The 25275-nt window shown below is 39.9% G+C and overlaps 1 protein-coding gene across 2 annotated transcripts in view; it reads left to right on the top strand.

Annotated features, from left to right (window-relative positions):
• The window catches only part of LOC124158467, a 72105-nt gene that overhangs the window by 11943 nt on the left and 34887 nt on the right, over positions 1 to 25275 (top strand). The window contains exons 1-3 of one of the 2 annotated variants that reach the window (XM_046533581.1): positions 14369 to 14638; positions 18896 to 19145; positions 22032 to 22187. In XM_046533581.1, coding sequence (XP_046389537.1) covers positions 18944 to 19145; positions 22032 to 22187 — 358 coding nt within the window. In that variant the 5' untranslated portion in view covers positions 14369 to 14638; positions 18896 to 18943. Of the gene's footprint in view, positions 1 to 14368; positions 14639 to 18895; positions 19146 to 22031; positions 22188 to 25275 lie in introns of those variants that run through there. The other variant, XM_046533580.1, reaches the window with a different exon arrangement.

Raw genomic sequence — 25275 nt, 5'->3', positions numbered from 1 at the left:
ATGGCGGCGGGCGCCAAACATATTCAAATTGAAATGCTGTACAGTGTACAAGTATGAAGCCGTAAAAGATAGAAAGTAATGAATAAAACTGTGGGACGTATATGTTTTTGATTTTATGAAATAAAATATGGAATTATCAGACACAATTTTGTAGTCTCATTAAAAGCCAAAACATAGGAAGGATAACCTTCAAGGAATACCTCAGTCTTTAATGTAAATGTGTACAACTATCCTCAGAATGGACAATTTATGTAAAATTATAAATATTGGAGTACGAATTACCCTCAGTCATACTTCAGTCTCACATGAAAATCAATTCATAGATTTCAAAATCTATTAAGAACTTAGGTTATTGAAGACAGGATAACCTTCAGGCATACTTATATCTTCAATGTAAACATGCCAAACTATGGAACTTTTACATTAAAATTCTAGTATTGGAGGAAAGATAACCTTCAGGGATACCTCAGTCTTTAATGTAAATGTGTAAAACTATCCCCAGAATGGACAATTTATGTAAAATTATAATAATTGGAGTAGGAATAACCTCAGTCTTTATTGTAAACATAACAAACTATCGTCTTTCATCATACTATCATCTTGAAATTCCAGTATTTATAGAAACGTTCTCCTCAGTATTTTCTCTGATGTGACATATTTTGTCTGAAATAGAAATAGCTATTATGACGTTTCTCTCTTTAATACACCTAAATGTCAAAATGATAATTTAATTTTTAAACTTGGAAGTAGACAAAATGCCACCGGTTGAGACAAATTCCTATAACTGTCCTCGGTAAGTCGACCGAACGCGAAATGAATCTCAAGGGACCATCTGCAAGAGAGTTACTTATTTATCAATCGTCAGCCGTGTATTGCATTCATTGCGCCGTCTGCAGTTGAATTCATTCGAGTGAATAGTCGGTTGCTTTGAGATAACTGAAGACAGGAAGTGTTTTCTAAACATTTAAGTTTGTTATCGAATTAAGTAATTTCTCGTCTCCTATTGCCTCTCCTTTCGAATGTCAACAGACACACGAGTTGGGAGTAATCGATCATAATAATCTCGCGTTGCCATGGCAACGGCCTGCGTCGCCGTTAGTACCCCCCTTAAATATTTTTTCCCCTACCAAGCTATCAGTTCTGTTAGTGTTCAATTTATATCGGCTGCACGATATCGCACGATATATGCATCAAGCGAACATTTGAAGGGGAGACTTTGAACGATTACATATGGTGGAGGAAGGACTGGGATGGAATGGGCGAGAACATATTACATAAAGGACACCCCACTCAGAAGTTCTTGTATATTATTTTGCGATTTACAATCAGAGATCATTGAAATCGGTTTTCAAAAACGTTCGCAGCGCGACGATGAGGTGATAGCAGTTCATTTATTCACAATTGTTTACAATAAAGTATTGGAACTCGCGTAGTATAGGATTGAAAAGTAATGAATTATATATTTCTTCATCACCGAGAGTACAAATTTCGGTTGACACATTTTTACGTAAAATTTACCAAAATATAAAGTGTACTTCATGACCATGACTACCTTCAACGGGGACCTGAAATTTTTAAACAAATGCAGCAAAATGCATCTTTCCCTCTGCAAATATTAAAAGTTTTTACCATGTTTATGGTCAATAAGTATGATGCATGCCCAAGATTGAACATAATTTATTTATATCTTAAGTCAATCCTTTTTCTATATTATTTTTAAAATCAACAAAGTGATATTATCATTTCAACCTTCTTTAATTGGATATGGTAAGATGTTACGAAAAATTAACATTATAATCGCTTATTGTCGCTCATATCGTGGCTTTCTCACTATTGATGGTTTTTTTAGTTATGTTTTTTGATAAGGATCTTAAATTATAGTAATAAATTTTGACTAATTTGAAGTGAGTAACTTGCTCTTTACATGTATACATTATTATCATTCTCTCTCGCTGAGTAGTAGAACGTGCGTTTGACGAGTCCTTTTATCGTGATAAAATTGGGTTATTATTCGACAAAAACGTGGCAAGAATAAGCAAACAATTTAAACTCACTCTCGCCGACTTTCTGAATAGCATATGCGTTTGTGTAAACGTATTCCTCCTTTTCCTCTCAGATACTTTTCCGTGCTTTCGTCGTCGGGATGTGCTTATCATCTGAAGCGTCCTCCCTTGAATTTTCCTCATAAATATTTCGTGAACGCGAAGTATCCACCGTTTGTCGCCTTTTTGAGGCCATGCTGCTATTTGGATGAATGATAGCGTCACGAAACGGTAAAAAATAATTCTCTGTGCATTACATGTCATTTTTCCATTCGTTGCTCTATGAATACGCTAATACAATTATCTCCGAACTAGCTATTAGTGTGTCATACACAATTAATTCAGTTGCCCTCCTTGACCATTGATACCTTCGGGTTAAAAATAATTTATTATACATTGTGTTTATAGTCGCTCTTATCATGATTCAACAATTGCACGATTGGTTTGACGGAGCTCTCCATTAAGCTCTCCTATCTGCTCACCTTTTCATATTTACGAAGCTCTTCTCTTTTACATCCTAAATAGCCTGTTCTTTGTAACTCATTCCGGTCACTCTTATGCCTTTCTTCACACCCATTTGTCCTTCTATGATTGTTTTCATCAGGTCATCATGCCTCATTCATGATTTGGCCAACGAAGTGATCACATATTCTCTCTAAGGTTTTTAGAAGAATTTTATTTTTACTAGGGATGGACGGATCCAGGATTTTTTCGGATCCGGATTTGGATCGGATCCTTCATTCTCGGAGCCGGATCTTTCGGATCGAATATTTTCGGATCCAAACGCATTTTCAAATTCCTGACGCTGAGATTCCCCCGATGATTGTTCAATCTCTTGAGAAGAGTCACACAATATGCCAGTCGTATTTTGCCTTTTTTATTTTCCGTGGCTGAAATTCTCCTACGTAACCTCGGCGAGAGCTTTCAAACAAAACGGTTCATGAGTAGGACAAGAATCGCATGCGACGGCGCATTTGAAGATAGAATCGGAACCCTTCCCACCATTATTGCATTCACTGAAGCTATTATTTAAAATTTCGGATCCAGATGCGATGTCTTCCGCGACTTTGGATCCGATGTATCCGATGAAGGGCAATATCCGCGGATATTTGGATCCGAGATATCCGATCCGACCATTCCTAATTTTTACTCGTTGTTCTCAACACATTCTCATTGCGATATCGATCATCACATAGCTGGTAATTTGGCTTATATTGCACTGTCAGGTGTAAATGTAAATTTGACATCATTAAAGCTGGCGTGTATGACGCGACACCACAGAGAAGAGTATGGGAAGACTCAATGTGATTAAATTACGGAATCAAAAGCAAATTAATGCGAAGAGAATAAATATATTTTTCTGCCACGAAAGAAAATAGGCCGATGTCCAACTAAAACAAGTAGGAGATGAAAACGCGTCGCTCGCACTCTATTGGTCGTATTTGGTCCGTTGACAGAATAAAATAACTAAACTAAAACCTTGTTTTAGAATCAAAGTTACGATTTTAAATTTTCAGGGCATGAAGAGGAGACAGTAAACACTTGCCTGAGTCTCAATTACAAAAAAATAACAACTGAGAAAATACTGATTTGAAATTTGAGATATTTATAAAGGTTTTGAAATGGGCCGAAAATATTCCCAGTTAATTTCAAGATGATTGCCGAGGTGTCAAACGAGCAATGCGTCACGGAAAAAGATGGGTCGAGCGGGAACGATGAGTCTTCTTAAGGAATTGTGCCACTCTTATGGGTGGTCGAACGTGACCAGCGACGGACGAAGCAAAATGGAAATAATCAGAGGAGTAAGGGCCGTATTCTTAGTCGACCCTGTAGGGCCAACCGACCCTGGATACGTCATCAGCCCCTACATATGGCCGTTTTTGGAACTAAACGGGCCCTACTTGATGTAGGGTAGCTGAACCAGTCCTACACCCTACAAAAACAATTTGCTCGGTCATAAATTTTCGGTCGTCTTTTCTTAGTTTCATAGTTAGTTCCATTACGCCACCAGAGTGTAAAATTAGCACTGCGCCATCATCTACGTCATCTACAGAGAACTTGACAACGGAATCAACCCCCACCACTTATGTAGGGTCGACTGAGAAACGCATGTAGGGGCCTTTTGTTATGTAGGGACGGATATGTAGGGTCCACTAAGAATACGGCCCTAAGCCTGAGCGAAGAGGAGAATCAAAAAAGAGAATCTGAGCTGGGAATACCAGCGTTGAAGTTTAGAGAACAGCGTCGGTGGAAGAACAAAAAAAGCTGTACATTATGAGCGTGGCGTAAGACGTCACTTCCCATGCATAGCCATTGCATGCAATGGCGGCGTTTATAGAAAAAAACGTCAGTGTGACATTAGCGCGAGAAAGAGCGTGAAAAAATTGAGACGCGCAGAGTCAGAGATAAGTGTTTGGTGCGCTCTTTAGCAGTGTGTTGTTAATTCAAACCGTGATTCATGGAAGGAGACATCTTGGGATGAAATATAAAATGGATCTAATGTAGAATTGATAAATAAACTCCGGAAAAGACATGGGCGATGCGGCTTAGAAAAATCTCGACTCAATTTCAATGCAGAGTGTGAGGCAGTTCGCTGTTAGTTCTTAACTAGAATGATTGAGGGCGAAAAGGCCGCGATAACTTTTCCTCTAAACGCTCAAAAGCTGTGGTGCTCATTTTTCGTTAATTGCTAACATTTTTACATAAATCGGCCTCGAGGAAGAAACGCATTAGGGCCTACGTTTGGAGCACAGTTATTTTAGCTAGGCATTGACGATTACGGCAGCAGAGATGCCAAGGGCTGAGGCGTTTGGAATGTGGTGTTTGCAGAAGTGAAGTCTTTTGAAAATCTTGGGAAGAAACGGGACGAGTCAATCGGCCACGTCTTGAGACGTGAGGTTCTAATGAAAACTATCGTTGAAAGGCAAGTGGAAAAGAAGAAAGGAAGAGGTTGGCCACGAATGAAAGGCATAGAGGGAGTAATGGAGGGTGTAGAGCAGAAGTAATTGTCAAAAGAGTAGCTGATGGAAGAGTTGAGTGGTGAGCTGCGTGAGACCAATCGTTGTTTGCTGTTTTTGATGATTCAATTGATGGGGATATTGTCCATCAAACGATTTCTCTCCCTTGATGATGGCCTGATTGGAAATTTCGATTAGCTGCAAGTGGAAAACCAAGTTAATGGAAGCAGTAATTGCACAATTCGTGTAATTGCACGTTCTCTATGCGGTGTCGATTGGCACGCTTGCAAAAACCATTCCTGGGTTGGAAATACACATACTAGAACACCACGGAACAATGCTTATAGTGGTTTCTTATCTTTAGGTATTCGTGTGTGAAATTTTCTTTGATGAAGTACTTCCCTCCATCATAAATAATTATTCGAGCTAGCTATTCCCTCCTCCGAGGTTTCATCAATTAGTATAAATAAGCAATTTTGAGAATTGAAGATGAGAAGAACTAGTAACCAAGCAACAAAAACAAACAAACAAACGCCAAAGAGCGACCTTCGTGTCGTGTGTGCAAGCTGACGTCACATATCGGAAAACATGGAGGTCGTGCGTTTCGGCGCAATTCCAATTTCGTAAATTTTAATAGTTAATGATGAATTAACTATATTTCCCATGGAAGTACAAGAATTCACACATATCATTTTTAACTGGTACCGATTCTTTTGGCGCAATTAGCATATTCTCCATATTCCGAAAGAGAAAATACTGTATTTCTGTCTGTAAGTGTTTGATTCAAAATTATAACAGACTTTATACATGATTCCAGGAAGAAGTTAAGAATCGGCATTTAATATACTCTCTGTATCGGATCCTGCTCTAAGTGTGGTACCACTAAACTGGTCATGGCTTGAGCCTGATTTTTGTGAATCAAACGCAAAGCGAGTAGGTTCCGTCTATGTGGCTGAAAATGCTTTTCTCTTTAGCAACGTTTAACTTCATGGTTACGTAGAGACTCTTTACTCCCTGGGCATAAACAAAAGTTAAATTTTTTATGTGAATATGAAATGGAAAACTGCTTACGTACGTGACAGGTTTCGATGTTGAAAAGCAAAAATAAGTGTCATAGCACGCGTCAATTATCTGTGAATGTACTTTTTACCCGTAATTTTTCCAGCAGTTATGTAATTACCCGCCTAATGTCATTTTTCATCAGATTGACAGTCTTTAGATTATTCACGTCTAAATATACAATTTTAATTCGTAGAAAAAAGAATGGCCATACGAGTCTCTAAGTGTATTTTTTTTAACGAAATTTTAAATGCAATTTAGGAAAAATGATGCGTAGATAGGCGATTTATTTGTATGCATTCGGCCAAGAATAATACGAAGGACTCACATTAAAATCTTAGCAAATATGACGTTTGTTTTGCTTACCAGTGGAATTTTCTTACATCCTGAATTCAGTAGCATATGTCCAGTGGGGAATGATTCATTTGACCTTTTTCATTAGCCATGGTGACCTCTAGGGTTAGCATAACTCGATTGCGTCCTCCCAGTGCGCCATATAATGTTTTTAAACGCAGAAGCAAGGACGTTCTTAAGAGGCTGCGGATATAATTTATTTTCGAAGCGCACGAAGCCCATTTATTGGTTGACTGGAGACAATTAATACAAATCACACACATTAATAATCTTTTAAATAAAGTTACGTAAGTGTCATTTCTCGGTTGCGATTTCCTAAATCCATTATCAAATGCGCCAGTATTTCTGATATCGTAAAGTACCTGCAGTTCTTAAATTTTGATTCTAGTATCAGATGTGAGATGTATATGTAGTAGTGCTGACAAATAATCCAGTCGCCATTACCTACACGTTAGGTGGCCTCTCGTTGGCGACCTTGGAGGGGTGCCATGCTATTCTCCTCTCCCGAGAGAGCCTTGGGCTATCGTCCTTATCTCCCTCGAGGCCCCTCTTCTCAGGGTACGAAAGGGGTGTGCTTCTTGAGAGGGTGGGAACCCCCCCCCAATGCTGAGGTTTTGAATACCCAGTCCATCGCCTTCGTGTCCATAGCTCTCGCCTTCTGCGTGACGGAGGTCGCATGACTCCGAATGCAAATCAGAGAGGTCGATGGATGGAGAGATTTCTGCTAGAGAGAAGTAGTCGAGGATCGGCCAGCGTGAAATGTGTATTGGAGGGGGGGGGGGGGGGGGGGGGTAAGGCATTTGCGGGGAGGTGGATGGACGTTTGGAGTGATAGATGGTCTTTTTTTACCTTGGGGGTCGTTATTGCCTCAAGACAGCGTAGCGTATGGTCAACCAAGCACGCGGAGGGTTCAGGGCAAAACTGCCTTTGGCGCTTGCACGGACGATGAGCCGGACAACAGAGAGTACTTTCTCTCTCTCTACTCACAAAACATAATTATTAGTTGCCCAGGTACCAAACCACTCGCCTGAAAAACCTCAACGTCCATATTACTTCTCCTTTCACCGACAGGAGCCGCCACGAGCCAATGCGAAAAATATTGCCGATGATTTTGAACAATTTCGCGTTTAACTTAATTGTTTTTCTATGAATATTTCCATAAATTCTGTAAATTTAATGGAGTGGGTTTACCAATGACCCAATGTTTGGTTTATTCATAGTTTTCTGGATTCAAACAGAAAAACAAAATTTCAAAAAGTTGCTATCGCAGTTCCTTTTGAATGTCAACGTAACCAACAAGGATTCAAGTGGTAAGCAAATGCTGTTTGGTGATCAGTGGTCTGATTTTCGAACTCTTTAGCTGAGGTAGGCCAAACTTTTTTAGTTCGAATCGTCAAAAAATATTTCAATAATACCAACACAGAACATGATCGAAATATTAGGAATAATTCGAAATAATTGCATTTCGTAATACCGAACCGCATAGTGATAGAATATCAAAGAATAGCCCATGTGGTAGAAATTGACCCCTGTGGTGAGGGAGGTCACGATGCCAATGAAGATACTATCAGTAGCTACTAGAGAATTTGCGTTGGAATTCATTTCTGTGATGGAAATATTAAAGTAAAAATAATTATAATGATACGGCACGTGGAAATATTAGGCATGTGAGATGGCGAATTCTATCAAGAACTGGCGTTAACATGATGGGTATACAATTATAATTTTCGTGGGATCACGTAGAGTATTCTAAATGATATCGAAGAAATTTCTTGTTTTGCCGTTAGATGTCATTTGATGGCATTGGAAAAATTGAAAGTCACAGAGTTCTTCTAGTCCTATCATAAATAATCTTCCTCGTGAACCGTATTAAAATACCGTTAACACTTTATTTTTCACATTGCGGGCGAGATAAAAATATTCAGCCCTCCGAGTGTTCCACTTTTGCAATGAGCTCTTTGCGTGAGCTCGATGTTAATGTTGCGGTGTTCTTATGTTTTCTTCTTCGTCCACCTCTGTCTTTCTGAAGGTCCAATGGATCGCTTTTCTTTGGCAATTGTCTCAGTCTACCAAACATATTTCTCTCCTGACCGTTGGCTCTGCAGCCTCATGACGGACAATTTAGTGGCCACGGAGTAGGGACCATTCATTGAATGACCACGAACCATAGTTTGTGAGGTTCCTTTACTCTCCATCATCCAAGTCTGGGAGTTAAGATTTACTTCAGCTCACGTTTTAGGTATTTTTCATAGGAGGAGAGGCCAATCCCTGCTCTAAGTGTGTTAGCTAGCCCAAATCAACGGGTATGATGAGATCGCATGCCTTTTATTAAAAGAGCACCATCTTCTTAAAGTTATAGCGGTTTCTTTAGCTTTAATTTTGTGTCAAAGTTTTCTTCGACGAAGTTTAAATATTTGCTGTTCAAAAGTGTCAAAACTGTCGTAACCCAAGTACTTACTTATACTTCTCTAATAGAGGCCTTTTTACGTTGATTCACATTTTATCACGAACATTTTTGCATAAAAATTTTGAAACCACCAATAGTCATGATTAAACATTAGGATATTAATATTTTGTTTCTTGACGGTAGCGAGCTTGATTTCGTGGAAATCCTTGGTTGTAGTTGCGTTTGAAGAAATCGCAACTTGGTCGTTTCCAATTGAGGCTTTCGTGTACCCAATCATTATCATCATTGTAGAGGCAAATTATAACCTTGACAGTGTTATGAAAAATGAAGAAGCATGAGCAATTTCCACAATTTTAAATTTATTGGTACTACCGATTTCGCTTTACAGCATCATCATATTGTACCTGATGATGCTGTAAAGCGAAACCGGTAGTACCAATAAATTTAAAATTGTGAAAATTGCTCATGATTTTTCATTTTTCATTGTGTCACGTTTCCACTCCATCTCGCCTGAAACCTCAGATTATATTGACAATGTTACTCTGTAATGAAACCGTGGTCGGTAGCAATGAAACGTCGCACAGTGGTCGGAAATCGAAAAACGCTGGACAAAAGTCCGAAATGGTTTTTTTTGAGGTAGACAATTGAAATTTGGCACAAATACGGGGAAATAGTTGCTGATTTTGAAATAGCAAGCCATTTTTATTAAGTCTCAGCCGTAACGGAGTTACAGAGGCTTAAACATGACGAAATTTCTAAAAACACGCCATTTATCATTTTTCTTCGAAAATGTAAAAAGTTACGCAGATGGTAGAGCAGTGGATGGATTTTCATGAAATTTTTAACATGTTCATCTGTCATAATAGTTTCTTGCCTGTACGTTGCATAAGTTTCAGACATTTTTGTTGATATTTGTGTGCTGTAATGTATCAAAATGGCGGAAGCTTTTTTCAAGCAAAATTTCACCTAAAGCAGTCATTATCTTTTTTATAAGAAATATGTATGCCGAGATATTTCGTAATAATACTAAGAAAACATATTTAAACGTTTGTCTGCAAAAGGTTTGGGAAAAAGTTTGCGGCCCTGAGAGAAAATTCGAATTTTCGACCGCGCGTCGCGGTCCGGCTCCGCGCGGCGGACCCCGGTAATATCGATTGCGTGTGATGGTTGAAGTTGCTTGCACCTAAATTCCTCAAATTTGCCTTTTTCAAGCAAAAACACTTTTGTGGATTTCCTAAGGTTCTATATCGAAGATATTTTGAAAGCAGTATTGGTCATTAGGTCATAAAATGGCGGACATTTTGTTAGGCAAAAGTTAACATAAAGTAGTCATTATCTCTGGTTTTAGAAACATGTATATCATGATTTTTTGTCAGGGTATTAAGTAAACATAATTTTAAAGTATTCTGCAAAAATCTGCGGAAAAAGCTTGCGACCCTGAGAAAAAATTCCAATTTTCGATCGCGTTTCGCGGCCCGGCTCGGCTCAGCGCGGCCTCGAAACTCCGACTCCCCGCACTGACGACGTTCTGAGGACCTTAATGTCCTGTATTCGCCTTACTCAAGACATCCATGCTGTCAATGATAACCAAATGTCATATATTTGTTATCATGGAGGGATACTATATCCAGCGCATGTGTTTGTAGACTGTGATGCCTAACTGTGATGAATATGCTTTTCTTCGGTTACTCTACGGAATTTCCGAGTAATTATGAACTCCTTCAATTCATGAGTGCACATGAGGGTGTTTTGTTCCTCATACACTCTTTTGTGGAAGGGTGTTGGGTTGGCTGTTTAGGTTTGACAAAGCCTTATTCTTCTTCCTCACAACCCCGGCTAATCCGCACTTCGAACCTTCTCACTTCGGTCGGGGACAGGAAATACGCCGCGGGACACCATTCTTTCCTCGAAACCCCATGAAAGTACAGGGCAGGCATGTAGAGCCCATCTGCTTTGGAGTCGCACAGCAAAATACCAAATCTTATCCCGGAGGTTTACCATGTTCATTTTGTAATATTTCGTACCTTAGCACCTAAACGCCCCGCTATTCATCTTATATGAAGTCACATACGCTTATGATTTGAGGAAATATTTGGCCTAAAATTGATGTATAGGTTGAAAATACGCTTAAATATCTTCATTCTTTTATTGAAAACAGCATATGGCATTTGGGAGGTTAAATAAATAATTAAATGGTAGTGTCTAAGTTGGTTCAACTGTTCAACAATGTGCCTTTCCTCCGTGAACGGCGTTGCATTTTCTCAAGGGAAGCCGGCAACACTTCATGCAGGCCTCGCAAAAGCGACATTGAATCTCAAAGGACTGTTAATTGCAGTTAATTATGCCCCAAGATGCAAGCACAAATTAATCAGACATTTGCCTCGAAGTGCCTTGCTTGGGTGGTTCACGGCCTTCGCTTACACTTTGCTGTCCATTCTCTCGCATCGTACAGCCGTAAATTTGATTTAATCAGCTTCATGCTTGGTTTGCATAGTGCTGTAAGTTACAGTCATCGTTCGTTATTAGTAGAAATTACAAATGCATCTACATATATCGAAAAAATGGAGTCATACGATAATGGGATGGAAATGGAAGGATTGATGATGCTTTTGGTCTCTTAATAAGGTGTACAAGGCAGCAAAATTAATGGGGTGGGAATGAAACCGTCAAAACCCTGTGTACGTGCCTGCATGGTGTTGTTTTTATTGTCATGGCCAAGGCCCTTATAAGGGCCATGGTCATGGCTGTGAATTTTGCGTGCGCTAGTCATCCTGCAAAGACGCAACCCGACGCACTCAAATAACGTGCGCGGTTGCATAACCATCCCTCATGAGCCTCGTCTCGGGAAAATCTGAAGCAGAATGACACTGACTCCAACATCACAACGGGACGGACCGCTATGCATTCATAGAGGAGGAAATCCAAGCAGTGCGTCCCGTTTCATTTTGATTTCTATTCTCGCCACTGCGGGCGCTTTTACGTCAGAATTTAAGAATGCCCTCAGCGATGTGTAGCGATCCATTTAGTCTCAATATTCGTAGGGAAGTATTTGCACGCCTGAGTAATAGGGTCGAAAAGATGGACATGAATCCGATACATTATATCGTATTGAGTCTAAATTTCGGTCAAAAGGTCTTGTATTCCATTGTATTTCTCTTAAAATTCCGATCGCTCTTGCCGTGTATTCACTAAATCCTTGCTTGTATTTTCGAGGCATTTTTTTCTGTCATCTCCACGGAATATTAGCCTAGGAGTTAAGTTAATTTGTTCTCCATGTGCAATTTCTTAAGAAGATTCCATTCCTGACAATAATGTTTTATACGAGAGTAATAATTTAGTAAAAATTATTTTAGGTATTTCAAAAATGTATTTCATATATTTAGAGGTAAATAAAAATGCTTACATCGACACTCATTCAAAGATAGAAGTAATTATTTTCGTCCGCAATATGTTAAACCAGCTTACTCTGGCTACGTTACACGACTGCACATTTAATCATAGATTCATTCACGATGTCAAATATCATGGATCTCCAACATTTTTCTTGTTTATTTCCGAACACTCTTCTTTATCGTTTAGTGACCTAAAATCTGTGAAAAGGTACAGTCACCCATCTGGGTGTTGAGGAAGAAATCCCGTTAAACTCTTCCTCCTGCCAAACCACCAAGAATCTCGATAAGAGGCCAATAATAAGTTGAGCAAAGTAAGGGTTCTATTGCGGACACGAAAAAAAATATTAACGAGCAATTGGATCACTCACGCAATAAATGTGATCAAATCTCTTTAAACCATCACTGCATGCGTGTGCGCTTGCTTGTTAATGAGGTGCTGTGGTTGTTGGAAGTGTTGTCGACTTATGGATAAAGGAAGGTATGAGGCGATGAAATATTCGGCTTCTCGATAAGTTTCTATTCTGTCCAAACGAAGAAGAAAGAAAGAGAGGTGTTAGGGCGTTGTCGAAAGCGCCAATTGACTTGAATTCGAGCTCATTTTGGTGATGCACGACAGCGGCCTCACAATTTGTGAACAATCTCCAACGGAAAAGATATCTAGTGGTAATCGCCGAGTTAAAAAAACATAGAAATTGAATTTCCATCAGTATCAATGGGGTAGTTTCTTTTATCAAAGAAAACGAAAGGCATTGATTGCGATTCGTTACCCACCATTAGTGTATTCATAATATACCAATTATTTGGTTTTAGAATCCCCAGTTTAGACGAATTGCAATGGCAAATTTTAACCTCATTTGAAAAAGGCCAGATTGGCGCCCATGCGATGCCACTCCACGTGACGTCACAGGGATCTAGTTTCCTTACGAGTAGATAGGAGTTTTACATCGTCTGAGATTACTAATTCATGCATGAGGCACATAGCTCAGGGAATCATGTCTTTATAATCACCTATTAAAACTGGCCAAGGTCGGAAAGTTTTCTTCGTTTGATAAGGCATTAATAATCCTTATTTAAGCCAAGCGCTACCAGCTAACAGGGTACTCTGCTACCTGCTAGCATCCTGCGTCGTATCAGGGCTCAAAGCCTCGCCCTAAGGTGTCTTCACTTGCGGCAGCGGGAACCAGAACGACGTCACACGGAGTTTTCCCAGCATTCATACTTAGCCGTCGCGTTTTCGCGCGCTTAAAAATTTTCACATTTCCTTTAATCACGAAAAATAGATATCGTCATTCAAAAATCTAAAGGCGTGAAATACGTACTCCAGGAGTAGTAATCTTTCGATTTAGGCAATCAAAAAATATAGGAAACCACCCTATTGTACCGAATACGAATAATACAAAAGAAGTTCGCCTCTGAATATGTTCTCAGCCACTGCTCAGTTAAATTTGTTTGCAAAAGTCGCCACTCGCGTCGCTGACGGTGAGAGGGATCCGAATTTCACGAGAAAATAGCTGTAATGAGGGATATTAACTGAAGTTATACTATTTATGATGTTGTGTATCTAATTGATGACTTTGCAGTGCTATTCCTCGCGATTGCATTGTAAATTTTTGTAATAAATGGTTCACTCCGCTCTCATTGCCGCTCTGAGGGAAATTTTGAAAACGGATCATAATCCCCCCCTAGGTAATGAGATAAATCAAACTTCTACGGGATAGACCGGTGGCTCCTCTGTGAAGTGGTCTAGAGTATAATTTACGTAATAATATCGTACAGAAGTAATTATGTTCGGCGATGACCGCTAGGTGTCTCCTCCGTTGGATGTTGCTCGTCAATATGAGATTGTTGTCCTCCGTAATCCAGTTACCTCGAAGTGACTTTGCGTTGTCACGATGAGTTCACTTGTCCCTGAACCCCCACCCCCCCAAATCCAACCACACCGCCACTCCATTATTTATATTTCACCCCCTACTCCACGCGATACTCCCCCCCTTCATTAAAGATTCTCTCTCCCCCCCTCTCTTGTCATTCTCGGCCGGTGTCGACCAATCGCGGAGTCCGATCTGCGGTCACGTGACCCTTCGCCGACGTCACTACTCCCTGGTAACAGAAGCGTGGTGCCCAAAGCGTTCGCGTGCAGTGCGTCCCAAACGACGATTCTCTAAAGACGTGCCCCCGATAGAGCCGAAGACAGCTGCGAAACATACGCGAGGCGTGGGAGTCGGTCTTCTGTTTCAGTGTTTTTGATTAAAAAAATATATTTTTATTTGCTGCACGCGTATTAAAGTTCTCTACAAGGCTAGTGAAGTGAACACAGTTTTCCGTCACTTTCGGAAAAAAGTTCTGCTCGAGTAGTGAACCCAGTGAGATAGGTACCTACCGTATAAGGTGCGGCGCCAGCATTGGAGAAATGGAAATAATTCGAAGGTGGGTTTGCAACGAGTCTTGATTGCTTGCACGCTTCATGGAGAAAATTACTTTTCATTTAAGATTCACTGTTCCTTACTCTGAACTTATAAACTGAAAATTGGTTTAACATGACTTTCATTAGTCAATTACATCACAATACAATACCACCATATTCGTTAGACTATATAAAATTCAAATTTATAGAGTTGCAATTTTATTAAATTGCCAAAAACTTTAAAAAAGACGATGACATCAATAAATATAAATAAAAATCTTGAAGAGATATCAATAAATCCTCTTCTGTGCCTATTTTTCCTAAAGAAAAAAGAAAAAGAGTATCAATATAATTTTCGATACATATATTTCTGTAATAAATGTCCGCATGCTACATTTTTAGTGTAAAAAATTGTGTTTCTGTACTTAAACCTAATCGCCCGATAGTATTGCTTCAAATATGCGAATTGATGATTTACGTGATCGTATTTTGTCTTCATTTGCTTCAAATATCTGTTACGTTATCAAAAGAAAAGTTTTTTAGGGAAGGAATTAGGAAATGAAGTGATTGGCTGCGTAATTTATTGTTGTAAGGTGGGAATATAGATTTTTTCGGACAATTTTCATTTTTTCAATATCATTCATCAGTTTTTATTGTTTTGTTCGCAAAAGTGAGAGAGTTTAAGTATTTGCGTAAGACTACTTTTTCTTCCACTTCGCTCTTGCTGACTTCGTTGAGGAAAGCAATGATTTTTCTCGCAGTAATTGATTGCTCAGTCTTGGGCCGAATTGCGCGCGCGGCAAAGTAAGTGCCGCTCCTCTGGATTATTCGACCCTCAATTGACGACGGGGCGCGCCGCTCCTTTGTCTCTAGTCACTCTGGCAAGCACGCGAACGCAATAATTGGCGCTTATCAACTGTTTACGTTACCTCATAGCCGTCTTCTGTGCATGATTCTTCGTACTTGTCGGCGCAATAATATCTCAAAATCGTCGATGTGTAAGCACCGCTCTTGTGCATGGAATGTATTTGTAGGTTTTATCCCGTGGGAGTCTAACATATTAAATAATATACGTCTTTTCTTCTCCGCCTCTCGTTTTATGTTAAAAGACGAACTATTGAGATTTTGGTAATTTGAAAAAAAAACATCTTTTTCAACGTTAAGAATTTTAGATTACTTATTATGACGGAAATGAGAGTGATCAGAAATAAATACAAAAGGATTCGAGTACTAAAATTAATTTTACAGGCCAAAAATATCAAATTATATATTTTAACAAATAGATTTCAATTTTAGAAAACAAATGAAAAAAATGGATACGATGTACCTTTTCTGTGGTAGTTTGGCTGTACAAAACAATAATTTTCAACTAAAAGTCAAACTGTACGATAAACATGAAATGTTCATCATATAAATTTCCTTAATTTGTTTTTAAAATGTTAAATCTCTATGTTGAATGTTTAACTGGATACTTATTAATATTTATTGTACTGGATATTATTATTACTGGATACTTATTATTATTTGATCCGTGTACTTATTTTTGATCGCTCTCAATTTTGTCATAATAAGCCTAAAATATGGAAAATAAATTTCCAAAACGTCATAAATGACCTAAAAGAGTTCATAGTTTAAATTTATCAAAACACTGACTGGCCTTACATCTCAAAATTATAATCGCACAACCGTTTTCAAGTCATTACAAAATAATGCGATTAACTTTGTTTTTCCACGTAGATTTATAACGAAAATTCTCTGCGGCTTAGGTGTCATCTCCACAACGACTGAAAATTCCTATTCTTTCCCTTCCCAATCTACCCTACCCCGTTATATGTTATTTATTGCAAAACTTCAGTCATCAAAAACCAAGTCATTTTTAGTGCGCTAAAATTTTAAGTAAATACCACGAAGTCACCTCCAAGAGAACATGGCTTTATTTAGAACATTTCCACGTGTTTTGCGACAGATTTCGAACTTCAATGAGTTGGATACGCTATTCACTGTTATTTTAAACACCCTGGGTGAATCTAGATTTGGTTAACAAGTAATTTTACTACATTTGTGATTTGCTTGAGAAAATGAGGTTTAATCGCTTGACGATGCTCCGAGATGTACTGAAACTGGTTGTGGTGCTATATTTTTGTACTCATGCTCGTCAATTTTATTAATACCCTTTCGACCTTAATTATTTATTTGTCATATGCCATCAGTTCTTAGGCATATAAATTTCAAAGCGTTTATGAACATGATTTTAGTGCGGGAAAATATTTAAAAGTGATTAGCAATTTGTTTTCTCTCGATCTTTTTCTCGCTGCGTGCGTTCTAAGATCTTTGGAGCCAGAGGAATACTATATTCATTCGTGGAAGGCCAAAATAAAAGTGGTGCAAGATAATAATGGTCTAATATGTACCCTAACAGAATTTAAAGAGCTTTCAAACTTGACCGCATCATTCTCTTTCCCTTTCGCTCTCCAATGTTACCATAAGACTTGATAAAAACTGGTTAAGGCGTCAAATTTTTCATGGAGCCTAGTAAATCAGACGTCCATGTTTGTTTATTAGCGATGACTCTCTTTCATTGCCGAATTCCTGTGACGAAGAAGAACTTCGTGATACTGACCTAAAGCTAACATTTATCGTTTTGATACATTTATTGACTATTTATATTACATCATATCATTCTATCGGCGCAAATATTAAAACATTTGAAATCGGATGGAACACAAGCTATATTTACCTATGAAAGATGTTCTAGATATCTTTGGCAATGACTACCCTTTCTTATACTTTTTCCAACTGACAATTCTAAGACAAAGATTTCTTTTTGCAACTTAGGACAATCTTAATGGCTCATATTGCATGCAAATGAGAAAAATGGTGTTTGAAGTTATTATTAGTGCTGCGACATCGGCTCTTGTAAAATAAGCAAATGGTACTTATGCTTTGCATGGTGGGGCAGGATAACGGCATTGACCATCCAAATTTATTCTGCGTAGAGAAAACCGCCTAGCCCATTTCCACTGTTGAAAATCAGAGAACAAGAATATCAGATAGTGAATATGTGTATGGCGGGTTCTCTCACAGCCGAAGCGGCACAGTTATTCACTAGATTGAATGGAAAGATAATGTACGATGAACGATCTTCCGTAAATAAGAAAACGCAAATGTTGCCAGTGCCCACTTTTTATGACTTGGTGACGTGTTTAGAGTGAAACTTCCTTTGAGGGAAGGATTCGCTCGAAGAAGTGTTCGTTATAACGACGAGACCCACGTACAAGGGCCAGGAGTAGCGTTGAAGGCGAGTCCCGCTTGGGCTTTGAGTTGGTGACGTCATCAACTTAACTGCGAATGTGTGAAGGCCGTCGGTTTTACTTCTCGAAGCAGGCCACGCGAAGCGTAGCAAAACGTTTCGCAAGACTCTCATCACATTCATTATAGTATTATAGCGGTTGAGGTAAGTCTGCGTAAAAAACGTTAACTTCGGCCCGTCTTCCCATCGTCGACCTCCATCTTCATAAGGCCTACTCCCTTTCATTCATTCTCTCTAAAAATCCAATCCTCTTCCTTCCTCTCCCTCTTTTACCCAACATTCTATCCTCTAACACTGTTTTCATTATCCCCTTCCCGCCCAGTACTCGCTCCATCCATGCCTTCTGAATCCCCCGTATCTCATCTACTAGCTGCCTCTCCTCACCCACCACGCCCAGCACTTTGTCGTACCTCTTCCTATCCGTCCAATTTACATTTTCCGTCCTTCTCCACAGCCGTAATTCAAACGCTTCCAGTCTGCTCTCGTCCTCCTTCCTCTACATTCCATATCAGACTCTTCAATAGCCCTTTTTTAGCAAAATGAATCATTTTTGCAAAATTATACTCTCATCGACCCATTCCTTTTTATAACTGCCTCATTCAATAAAATTTCTCCTTCCCGTTAACCTCACTGCAGTTCATTTTTTTACACGTTCTCTTGCCATTTCTTTAAACTCTAACATGAAGATAATCCTCCCATCAGCTCCTCTTCGTTCATAAACGCCTCTTTCGTCGATTCAATTCTCTTCCGTATGGTCTCACTGCCGTATCCGTTTTCCTTTAGTCTGCTCTCCAAATAACTGAATTGCTCAAGTACATCACCATCTACTTTTATCCTGATCTTCACATTTTTTGCTCTTGACGCTTCACAAAAATTTGGTCTTCCGGTGACTCTTATCTCAATGAGCGGTAAAATGAATTTTTTGAAGGAGGAGGTCTATTACGTGAGCATTCTTTCATTCTGCTTGCAGTCGTGGGACTAGGAGGCCCCCGGGGCCGTGGCCCCAGAGGGCCGTGCGATGAGGTGCTGCCATGGGCTCGAGATGAGTGCCAGGCGCCGGAGAGGGTCCCCGCTGTCCGGGGCCCACCGGCGGATGAGGGCCCGACGGCGGCTGGGCGAAGGAGGCGACCAGGGCCCCAAGGCGAAGAGGAGAGGGGGGTGGCAGAGGGTGCCAGAGGGTGAGGCGGTGCAGCAGAAAGCACCCAGGCCACGGTTCAGAGGTGAGACGCGTGAATATACTTATCACACGATCTGGGTTACTACTTAGAGAAGATTTGATCATCATAGACAAAGACAACTAACACCTTCCCAAAATCTTGGCATTGCACTTCTGCCTTTGATTAGTTGGCCGCAATCCCAACAATGACAACTTTTTCCAATCTTTCCTTGGCTGTGTACTGAGGATCAACATTCAAAACCCTGAATGTGAATTTATCAATGGCAAAGTTCAAAAATAGTTCTATATATTTTCCATCCCTATATTTATATGACTGCCCATCATCCAAGTATATCATACCAGAGGCTTTATTCTTGGCATCAAGGGCGACAACCAATGTGAACGGATCGTTGTGAGTGAGAGAGGATGCCCTTCGGATGCGCTCCTTTTTCGCAACAATGTTCCCTCCCCTCTGGTACTCAGGAATCTTCTCAATAGGGATTTGTGTAGCACCTGTCCCCTCAGGCATCCTCTCAAAGGTGAAGTAATCATACCAGATGTCTTGGCCCTCACCAGGGAAGTGAACGGTCACGTAGCGAGCTCCAGCCTCTGTCACTGGGTGCACAAGGAGACTGTCACCAAGCAAATATTTGCTGTCAATGTTGAAGGTGGCTCTTTCAGTGGGGTAGTGGTACCAGAGAGGCCTGTCACCTCGTCCTGCCTTGCCAGAGCATACGAGAAGGGCATTTTAAATATTCCGCCGATTGAGATAAGTGCTTCCCCACCTCAGAGGAATTATAAACGGTGGTGATCATGATGAATGTGCTCTATCCAAAAGCGGAGGCCATCATTGAAATCCCAACTTTCATATTCTCATAGGAAATAGAAACGTACGCAAATTAACAAAATTAAAGGGTAGATGGCGATATTTGTTGGAACCGCGTAACTTGTGGAGCCCTTGGCTAACCACATCGCTTCTGATATAAAATTCCCTTCATGGTAGAGGCCCAGGAGAGAGTGTTCATACGTTACATAATTCAAAGTACCCGCGCTCGTGAGTATTCTGTCAAGCATTTTTTATTCTCGACGAATTATTCGCTTTTTGCGAGTAAAATCCACTTTCCAAACTTGGGCTCTTTACATTCTCGGTTTTTTCAATTCAATCCCCAGTGCTTTTTAAATGAGACGTCCTGATCTATCCGTTGGTGTGTGCAGAAAAATTATTGTTTACATCGCCGTAATTAAACAAGTTATTGTAAACAACGCTGAATTATCCTAACTTCAATACGTACGGCTCAGTCAAGCATTGCAAGGAATTGCTGTGTACTCAATAATGTTAGCAAGGCGGTTAAGTACTTAAAGCATTCAGGTTAAATATGGTTAGTGCATTAAAAGTAGGGTACCTTGGTAGTCGCTAGTTTTTTATTTTGGTCCCTTTATTCTACGATTGAATGGTAATACCCGGCTAAGTTGTAAGCTCGTTTCGATATCACAGACATCATTATATTTTCCAAATCAATTAATATCTTCCATCAAAATTTTTCTTTCAAAATGTCTGAAAATCGAACAAAACCACCAAACTTGTAATTTTCCTTTCATTTTTATTTCCACACTATAGAGAAATTGAGAAGAATTGCGATGAGTTTTGATTTTAAAGTTTCATCATTCTAGTTCCCTGAGAAAAGTTTCAAAACTTAAATATAATTTTCAGCCCCATTTTATGATTCGTCAAAAGTAACGTGCTCAATTTTTACGGTTGATTTCTGCTGCTTTTTAAGTGGTCGATTCAGATTTTGAAGTAAGAATAAAGTAATCGCTTCTACTTTACTTTTAATGTTATAACGATTTAAAAATGAAAAAAATTGTTACCAGATTACCTTTTTTGGTAAATATTTTTTTAACATAACTGATGTAAAAACGCGAAATCCCCAATCATTCTCAGTTTTGATGGGCCGTGATGAGCAAAGGGGAATGCAAATTTCTCGGGCTTTCCACCTGGTGGGCACGCCATCTCAATGTCTGCCGATGTTTTGATGAAATAAATTTCCATGGCAGCGTCGGCAAACATGAAAACACCAACCCCGTCGAAAGCCCGAGAGGATTTAATATGAAAACAAAGGATTAATATAAATTAAGTAAAGTTTTGTTCCCAATACAGCTTGATTCTTTATGATATAATGGTGCCTTGATGCAAATGACCTGCAATATCACTAGAAAATAGAAAATTACCTATTTGATTCTTTTGTGGTGGTTCTTTTTTCCTAATTACATTCTTGCTTCTATTCTTTCGGGTATTTCTGTAGCTGGAGTACTGTATGTGGCATAGATTTTCCTTGTTCTCTTTGTGGATCCAAAAGCAAGGCGTGAATGAAAATTATTTTATTTGTGTTCCAGTGGAAACTATTGTTTAGTTCTCAAATACAGGCCAACGGCCAATGCAATTGCATTCTTGTATTGGCCGTCTGTGATTATTTTCCAATCATTAATACCTTCCATCAGAATTTTTGCTGCAAAATGTCGATTGCTTGAAAAAAACCTGTTACAAAAAAAAGAAACTAGACACCATTTATTTGTATGGCAGTCCGCACATTACAGGAAGAGAGACAATAATTGAAAACATAAGTGCTAGAACCAGATAATAACCAGAGGTAAAGTTTCGAGAAAAACTAGAAGCAAGTAACTATACTTGCACGCAGAGAGGAGAACTTTAGTTTTCAGCGGTTCTTGCTGAACTTATTTGATACTCATCTTTGAAAATAACATTGTCTTCCGGTGAAGGAGAGCTTCATGTGTTTGTGGAAATTCCATTTTTGCAAAAATTAATCTGGTCCTTGGACTCGGGTCTTCAATTGAGATGAATAGTACATCCTTTTCGACGCACTGGTTGAGTAAAATAGTTTCGAGTGCGTTGTGTTGATGTCTAATTCCACCGTGGTCGTCGCCCGCACAGATCCGCTGCCCATGAAGATGCGTGCGCTGCCGCAGTCGTTCTGGCAACAGCCCAACCTCGCCCCGACCTCTGCCCCGGGCGGATCCGTCTGCGCCCTGCCCCCCCTGCCACTGCCCATTCTCCTGGAGAAGCACTGCCAAGAACCAGCGGCCAAAGGTATGTACGTACAATGAATGAATGGGTGCGTGAATTCAACCGCTAACCACTTGAAACTTCATTCTAAATGGTCTTCTATTGCTTTACTTTGTTGAGGCCGGTTCATATGAAAGAAATAGCTATGGATAATAAGCGTAGGGAGACCTCAGCGAGATATTGCAGCTTCTGTGGGTACGTCAATGTCGACGTTCACAGGAAAGATTAGTTCGGATATTACGAGGTGAAACTGATACGAAAATTATCTAAGATTTATTTTATCAATGATCAATTGTCAATTTTGATGAAACGGGAATATTAGCGTGAAATTTTTGGAAGCGTCGCAGTCATTTGTTTCGTGGCCTTTTTACACGTGTTTTGTTGTTTCAAACCGTGAATCATGGAAGGAGACATCTTGGGATGAGAAAATAATGGGACATAAGATGGGATTGGTGAGAGAGTAAATTGCGGAAGAGACAACGGCAATGCGGAGCCTAACAAAAATCTCACTCCATTTCAGCACCGAATGTGCGGATTGTCAGGGGTTAGTCCGTCAGAGGAATTGCAGATGGCGCCCAGTCAATGCTGATTCTCTAATCTATAAACGCCCCAAAGTTGTGAAGGTAATTATTCGTGAAGTGCGTCGTTCAAACTTATCGCTGAATTTTTCTCTGGGCCGATCTCCACGCGTGCAAGGAGCGTGATGGGCTTGTGGAGCCTGATCGGACGGTAAGTATCGGGATGAAATCCCAAGCTGAAGTCTTTGGTATGGTGTGGTGTGGTACTAGGAGCAGGGGGACGACAGCTGAGGATAATTGTGCCATGAGGGAAGGGTAGGGATTAGCCGGAGATAAGCATGGTCTTGACGAAATGCGCCTAGGGGACCACGGCTTTACGGCCCATCCGACGGACAGAGAGCTGTGCGCGAAGTGCCCTCCCTTCACGTGGCTCTGAAGAAGGAATCGTGAGTTCTCTGAAGAACCTCCGTCACCGCCGGGATTCAAACGCGGGCCCGCGGAGTGGGAAGACCACTACTACACAAACCCGATCCCTATGGTGAAGATTTTCGGGCAGCCAGAACAACTTCAAGTTGGCCGATGGACAGGGACCGCCCCCCCCCCCAAAGTGCTGATGGCGTCCGACAAAAACAACAACTGTACCCTCCTACCCTGAATATTTCGATTTACACCGCCGTGGGTTAGTCTGATGCGAGCTCTACCCTCACATGTCCAAATCAACCTTCCGGTTGAATAACTGAGTGTGTCATTCCCGATGTGTTTCTCCGCGTTGGCGAGCAATCATCTGGGATATATTTTTTGCTCATTTCGATAGGATTGTTGGCGTTGTATAGGTAATGCGTATCGTTAGAATTTTTGCGTGAAGTATAGATGGATAGACGGTTAATTTAACTGGAACATTAGCCTCGTAGAAAACTCGAATTATTAAAGTTTTTCCAAGATTTCCTTATATACAGCAAAATATTATGACTACCGCATTTAAGAACATATGCACGATAATGTGTGATATCCATAGCAAAACATGTGGAGAGAAAAACTTTATCGGCCCAGTACCATTCCATGCATTTGCTTGTCCAACATCATTCTAAGATCTTATTATCCTTTGTGTTTGGAATACGGTCTTCGGCGACTGTCAAGACGGAAGAATAACTGGAAAATATTGATTGGGAAACCGAAATGAAAAAGAAGGAAGGTTTCTTGCATTCTGCACAGAGCAGAGGCCGGTGGTTGCCAACACATTATTCGAAAATCCCACTCAAAGAAGATACAGTGGAAAACACCAGGAGTCCTTAATGAGGAAGTTTTAAGAATAGTGGGAGAGAAGGGAATCCTCATTAAAATCTTGATGAGAAGGCGGAACGGCCTAATCCGCATTATCCTGAGACATCATAACCTAGTGAAGAAAATTATTGAGGGACAAATATATTCGGAGAGCTGCGTCAAACCAATCTCAGAATTTTTTACCTCTGATGATGAGAGAGACCATTTCCTTGCGTTTACTAAAGTGATTTTTATTTAAATATCAGGTTTAGAAAAAAATTCAATAAATATTTCCATACTTCGCTTGATCGAAATTCTCTCTATAATACAGCTCACACACCTCTTGTTAATTTATATGCATATTGGTGTCATGTTCTTTTATCAGTTTGCCTACAGCATTGATGGTAAGGATTATTTGATTTAAGCGAAAATTAAAAAAAATCATGACCTATTCATTGATGACATTGTTTTAGTTTCGCCAAGTTGCGAACGTTTCTAAAATGGAACCAGCGTCAGAGGAATTGCGGAATAAAAGCTGAAAATTTCGGAAGATGCGGAATTCGATTTCTTTCTTTCTTGCCGCTAGAGTCGAGGTGGGGTCGAGTATTATAATCTCCCTTATTATCTTTCGTGCCAGTTTCATTTTATATCCTTATGCAAATACACTTCCGATATCCACCACATTAATCCCTCACGCCAACTCTTTCTTTTCAACGACCTCCTCGCGAAATTGCAGTCAACTCAGAACTGTGTTTAAAACGTCCTTGTGCTTTTTAACATTTATACACAAAAATATGTGAAGTTTAAAAATTTGTAGATGACCGCAGTGTATTTTGAAGCAGTTGCATTACAATTCATTATTTTCTTAAAAATACATTAGGTATTCAAGTAACACAGAAACTTGTTTTGCAAATAATTGAAAATGCCCAAATAACTATTCTTCCTTTCACCAGACCCGAATTACAGCAGCGAACTCAACTATGGAAGGTACGACTCGACAACTATGGGTTGCGATTAAAGACCAAGAAGACTGAGTACATGGAGTGTGGACCTCAAACCGATGGCACGATCAGCATCGATGGCGAAGACCTTGAAAAGGTCGAGAAGTTTAAATATTTGGGCTCTGTCATTAGCAACGATGGAAGCACAACCGCCAACACACGAGCTCGAATTAATGCAACATGGCTGAAATGGCGCCAAGTGACTGGCGTATTGTGCGAAGAAGAAGAAGATTTCGCGTCATTTATCGCACGCAAAAAAAAATATGAGAATTCGTGTTGCGGGTTGCCTACACCACAAAATTGCTTTCGGGGACACGGTGAAAGCTCATTTTC

The sequence above is a fragment of the Ischnura elegans genome, chromosome 5 (assembly GCF_921293095.1).
Source record: "Ischnura elegans chromosome 5, ioIscEleg1.1, whole genome shotgun sequence".
Classification (NCBI taxonomy): domain Eukaryota; kingdom Metazoa; phylum Arthropoda; class Insecta; order Odonata; family Coenagrionidae; genus Ischnura; species Ischnura elegans.
This window is presented reverse-complemented; position numbering and strand designations above follow the sequence as displayed.